At 38.4% G+C, this 6,208-nt stretch overlaps 2 protein-coding genes across 2 annotated transcripts in view; both read right to left on the reverse strand.

The window, feature by feature from the left end:
- Position 1: 1 nt before the first annotated feature.
- On the reverse strand, positions 2-2,056 carry LOC118339343 (ADP-ribosylation factor-like protein 6). The gene is made up of 7 exons (XM_035676928.1): positions 1,934-2,056; positions 1,675-1,725; positions 1,500-1,561; positions 1,299-1,367; positions 1,102-1,196; positions 59-188; positions 2-17 (listed from the first exon to the last, which is right to left on the reverse strand). The coding sequence occupies exons 1-7, from the start codon at positions 2,054-2,056 to the stop codon at positions 2-4; spliced, it is 546 nt and encodes a 181-aa protein (XP_035532821.1).
- Positions 2,057-5,541: 3,485 nt separating this feature from the next.
- LOC118339345 (ephrin type-A receptor 6-like) overlaps positions 5,542-6,208 on the reverse strand; it is a 34,883-nt gene continuing 34,216 nt past the window's right edge. The window contains exon 11 of the mRNA XM_035676930.1: positions 5,542-5,656. Coding sequence (XP_035532823.1) covers positions 5,542-5,656 — 115 coding nt within the window. The remainder of the gene's footprint in view (positions 5,657-6,208) is intronic.

Here is a 6,208-nt window from a genome sequence, read left to right on the forward strand (position 1 = left end):
GTTAGCATACAGGCATACTAGGTACAGTAAGTAAATAAGTGTGCATGTATGTTTATACCAGATGTGCCAGGGTTTGTCTTTGATGTTCTCCAAACACAACATTTGTGAGACCTTGACAGAAGACATAGCGTCCCGCAGATCCATCTTGTTGGCAAAGAACAATACTGGTATCTTTTTGCAGCGGATATCTGGGTAATAAACCAAAACATCATGACATTAAGAGTATGAAAGGCTTTTTAATTTTGAGTTTATCAATAAGGAATCAAGCAGTATCAGCAGAGAGTTTATAGTTTGTGTGAATATATATCAACAATAGGAAGTTGTACCATATTCGACAATGTGCCTTGATGCCAACTAGCATGTTTTTATTCAACCGAAGCTAACTGTGACTTCAATGATTTCTCCGTTTGTTTTCTTGAGGGTATGCCAATAAAATAAACCTAAGTAGAACTGAAAACGCATGAACTCTTAGCCTTTAATTAAGTCATATCCACTGAAGGGACTGGGAAACAACATTTCTTCAATGAGGTGAGGCAAGATTAGTGAGGTTTGTCTTAACTTTAGCAATGAAAGCCATGACATTTCACAGCCTGGAAGATATAAGGTGGTATTTCTTCCTTTGAATCAATTCTGTTTTCATTCTCTCTGCTTGCCTGAGTTAAAAATCGAAACAAAATTAAATGAGCAGTCAACCACCAGGACTGTTCATCTTTATCTTAGAATAAATATTCACTGCCTCCTACAGTGTGCAAGATCTACAATATCTCTTTGGAAATTATTAGGTTATTAATTAAGGTGGGCCTGAAAACACAGAAACTCCGAGCCTTTTATGCCACAAAGTTTAACATTTAGACAATAGGATACTAAAAACTGAAACCTAAGACACAGCTAATAGTAATATTAATACCAAAAAAATGCTAATGTTCATTAAAACTGCATCATTTCCATTATTTCACAGTACGAACCCTGAACCACGCTTGATAATGTATTTTATAAAAGGCCACGTCAATTATGCTTTTTACTGTAAATACCAAAAACAGTATCCCTACTGTGTTTTCATACAAAAGGAGTAAAAACAGTCCAGGTGCAGGTATTTGGTACCTTCGTGATTGAGAAGAGTATCTAGCTCCTCTTTGGCAACAACCATTCTCAGTTTGTCACCACTGTCAATGACAAATATGATGGCATGGCTTTCTCTGAGGAGGACAAGGGAAGAAGTTATAATTGACACGGAGTCATGTTACCGTGACATGTTTTAATATTTGATGAGTGATGGACATGTTGTGTGTGTTTCATACTTGTAGTAATGCTCCCATAGGTTTCTATATCTGCTCTGCCCAGACATATCGAAGACTGTAAAAGACAGGCTGCATGCAGAGAGAGAGAGAGAGAGAGAGAGAGAGAGAGAAAGGCTTAGACTCATACTTATTGGTACATTACCCTCTGTAAACATGTCAAAAACTAATTATTACACAATATAAATATCTATAGAATTCTACCTTGAACTCTTGAACTTTTCAATGTTGAAGCCAATTGTTGGGACTATTTCTTGTGCCTGCGTCTGCATGCACCCACACACACAAACACAAACACAAACACACAAGAAACAGACAAGTAACAGCAAAAGTATGTCAACAAGGAAATAGTATAAGGAAAGTATGATACGGGCTTTACCTGACTAACATGTTTCCACTCTTCTGACAATGGGCCTAAATGATTCGAATGCTGAAAACAAGCAATCAGTGAATGATTGCAGTGAAATAAAGGAGATATTGACAGGACCTTCTCACAGTATTTATCAGAAATATATAACACATTTGTGTACCCACATTGCAGGACTACATACAGCACACAAAGACCTCTAAATTCCACAATAATGTTTTTACAAAGTATTCAAATACACTCACAATAAGGCCCAGTTTCATTCACTTACATTAGAAGGTTTGAGTTGGTTGATGATGGTAGTTTTGCCACTGTTGTCCAGTCCCAAACACAAAACGTTGACTTCTTTCTTCCTCAGGCCGAGCCAGCCCGAGAGTTTGTCCAGCAGCCCCATTAGACTTGACTGATGCTACACCATTAAAATTTCAACGCATCACCCCATAGATAGTCTGACTATTGCTAATTAAACATACATACAACAATGATAAACATGGCTGTGAATAGTGTTAGTTCCCAGTGCTTGCTGTGAGTAGTGTCACAAGCACAGAGATGCCGCCTGGGCATCCCAGCTTGTGACAGGTAATCCTATTAGAGTGAATTAAAGCTCTGTGAACCACCCGGTGACCTAATCATGAAGTATAGAGCTTTCCAGGCCCCCACGTTACCATACCTTACCTAAGCTAATTGGTGCCATGAACAGTCTGTTTTGTCAGTCTGTGTGTTTTACAGTAATTCAAGGAATCTTTAAATAGGTGCAATATTATAAATAACAGACACACACACACAATTGTCACTGTAAAATAGGAAAGGAGGTCAGAAATGTCTTAAAATGTGGTCGTTATGAACTTAAACTTATACTGACTTATTATAAGCCCTGGAAACAGGGGCGGGCCAAGAGAAATATTCAAGGGGTGACAAGAGAGTTCTCAATATTTGCTTGGAAAAAACCCTGAATAAAGATATTTTATGGGACATCAGAATTACATAGAAATATCTTCAGACATTTTTCAAAATACATTTTTTCTTTGTCTTTTTTTCCATTGACCTTGCCAAATGTTAATCTAAATATGAATTAATCTAAATTAAAGTCTTAAAAAATTTGACAGCATTTGACACCAAACTGGAGAGGCAGATGCCCCTCCAATCCACTACACCTCTCTAGATCGGCCCCTATCTGGAAATGTAACTATAATGGGGACATATGAGGTTTAAAAAGAGGGATGAGACCAACTCTCAGCAATATGATATCATGTGTGCACTCTGAAAGTTTTCACAATGATTTGGACTCACATAGCAGGTCTGGAGATGGTCAGTGGTCCAACAGCTCCACCTTTTGGTTATCAGTCATGTGTACGACTTTATGATAACTAACAGGTGAAGAGGTGGTAAAAGTCAGATGTATTTGACAAAAATATACATTAAAAGCAAATTAAAGAGATGAGGTTAACCAAGTGAGATTTGACTTTAAAAACAATGACATTCAGCAGCCTGAAAGATAAAAGATGGTATTTCATCCTCTTGGATCAATTCTGTTTGAATTCTCTTTATTTGCTAAAAATCGAAACAAAATTAAATGAGCAGTCAACCACCAGAACTGTTCATCTTTATTTGCAAATAAATATTCGCTGTAACTGCCTCTTACAGTGTGCAAGATCTACAACATCTCTTTGGAAATTATAGAAAAATAAAATACAAGAATTATAAGTATACTTGTACTTTGTACAAAAGAATGTCCTAACATTGCTCAGCAGTAGAACATGCTAAACAAACAGCATCTGATATTCTCCATATTCTGTAGAGGGTTGGTGACCGTGAGCATGTGTGTGTGCACAAACGTGTGTGTGTGTGTGTGTGTGTGTGTATATGTGTGCCTGGATGTGTGCGTGCACCTTTCCAACTCGTGAAGGCCTGGATGCATAATTTCACTGTGACCGAAAGGCACAGATCTCTAGATCCAGTCTGCCTTCGACATTAATCATCGAGCCCCAGTTTGTAGGAAAAACCACAGCTGTAGAGGGCCGGTCGCTCTTTTGAATATGGAATACAACTCAAACTAATGGTTAGGTCCTGTGACTGCACTGAAACTTATGAACTACTCTATAAAGTGTTTCTGTCTTGCATGGTTAACGGACTGTAAGGCATACTGTGTGTGTATGTCTGTGTGTGTAGTGTGTGATGTGTTGTTGTGTGTGTGTGTGTTACTGCTGATGGTAAAATGACATGAAGATGAGTTATGATGCTGCTGTTCTCTGTTTGTTCTCTCTGTGCCTTCTCTAAAGTAATTTACTCTCTCTGGCGGACAAGACTACATCCTTTTCTCTCTGGTTTCCATCCACCAGGGTTTAGCTTCTTTTGCTGCATCCAACTCAACTAAATAGTTATATTCTGCAGTCTGGCCTATTCACCACTGACTTAGAGAATGAAGAAAAATGCTAATTTCAATGGCAAATATCTCACAACTTGACATCATCTACTGCAGATCCAACAGTTTGCATTCCAGACTACGTTTATGTACACCTGTTTCCCATATTGCCACAAATGCCACAACCTTTACATGACCACAATGTACAGACTGGAGTCGAATCACTCTGAAATCCTTCCAGTAGCTTTGCTCCATTCGGACGGATTATTCTGCTCTGACATCTTGAATCGACTTTGTCCCAGAAGTGCAAACCACTGGCTGTATTTAGTGTGTATGCAGGCAAAAAGAAACATTGAGTGTGTGTGGAAGTATTTAAGCAAATTTCTGAAGAACCATATAAGTCCACGTTAAGTTTCCAGACAATTTCAAACATCTCCTATGTATATCTAACTTCTGTGAACATTCATATGCTAAGACAGTGGAGATTGTGTACTTTCAGGCAATGTATAACATTCACAATCCAAAAAAATCTGGCTTATCACACAACTGTGAGTACACTGGTTGCTAAAAACTGTCAGAATAGACTTGTATGGTTATTCATATGAAGGCAACGGATCCAGTTCTGCAAGCTTAGCATGTGATAATAAAAATAGGTGGAGGGTGTTGTGTGAGCCTCACGTTTTATACGTCAGCAAGAGGTCTCTCATTGCACTGATTCTTCATCTCTCTCTGAGATACTGAGGTGACTGCATAATACTGTATTGCTGATTTGGATAAAAATCTTAAATAAATAAAACATCTTAAATAAGATCCAGATTTACTAGGGCTTTCACATACAGGACTGCACATATATAGATATAAGGTTATGATAATAATTATCGATTAATTGTCTATACACTTTTAAACATTCAATAAATCTCCATAACTTGCTTCTCACGTCTTTCTTCAAGTATTAGCGTACCAGATTCTCTGGAGAGAGGGTAAACTAAAGCAATGCAAATAAAACCTCCATGATAAATTATCAAACTCCAAAATAAAAAATACTTCAAGATACTTTTTTCAGAAGACAAAACTTTTTGAATGCACACCCGATAGCAGCTACATGAGCACATAACTCGGAGCGAGAAAAGAACGACAACAGAAAGTCAAAGGATTCAGTAGATTAAGTTTGCAAATCTACATCTCTAGATATTGTTGCTCCACACAAAGTACTGCTGTTGCAACAAGGCATTACATTCCCCTAAGTGAGGGCCTGGGCCAGTCTTTAAAGTCTATCAGGCTGTAATAGTCTGGCAGAACCAGGTATACTGGGTAAGGGGTGTATGGTAGGAAAAAGTCTGTTACTACTGGATGTGAGGGAGACCATGGGGCAGTCTGCTGTGGTGGTCTGTCCAATGACCTCCTGTATGAGGGGTTAAGACTCAGGCACAGGCTGTAGACTGTCTGTCCAACGGTCTACACTTCACTTCCGTCTGGTCCTTCTATCTGTCCATCCCAGGATGTGTTAAAGGGTGTCCTCATACATGGAAACCCTTCTCCTGTTCGTGCAGTAGCTGAAGGCGGAGGGTCTGAACACTGCTGATGATCCGCCTCTGGTGGCCGATCAGCTCCACCCCAAGACGCCTGACATCTCTAGGCCGAGAGGGGAAGCACAGAAACGCACAAACACACAAAACACTTACTTAACTTGTGAGGACTTTTCATTGCCTCAAATTTTTTCAGGCAGACCCTCTGAGCCGTGTAGGCAATGTTTACACTGTCTGGTAAAAGGAAGGGATGTTTTGACAAAATAATCTCACTTTGAAATACTCCACCACATTTTATGTATGTGAGAACATGTGCACAATCACACTGAGTTTATTAAGAGACAAAATGTTTCAGTCACTATGTAAAAAAAAATCTCTCAAAAACACGTGAAACAATTAACACGTCAACAACAGATAATATCATCCTAATTTGTATTCTGCAATGTCCATCTGATCTTTTATTTTTTATATTTTTTTTCTCTATTTACGTTTGTATTTCACAGATTTTGGCATTATATTATTTTTATAATTGTAAGGTACTTACTCCCTGTAGTTTTTGTATTTTCCAACTAAGAATTTGATGGTGGACCGAAACCTTGTGTCTTTAATCAGCTCAGCGTTAACATTGTGCCTGAATTTAAAGGACAATTCCGGCGCA

Source organism: Morone saxatilis, unplaced genomic scaffold, assembly GCF_004916995.1.
Source record: "Morone saxatilis isolate NCDOM2014 unplaced genomic scaffold, NCSU_SB_2.0 Contig5, whole genome shotgun sequence".
Classification (NCBI taxonomy): domain Eukaryota; kingdom Metazoa; phylum Chordata; class Actinopteri; family Moronidae; genus Morone; species Morone saxatilis.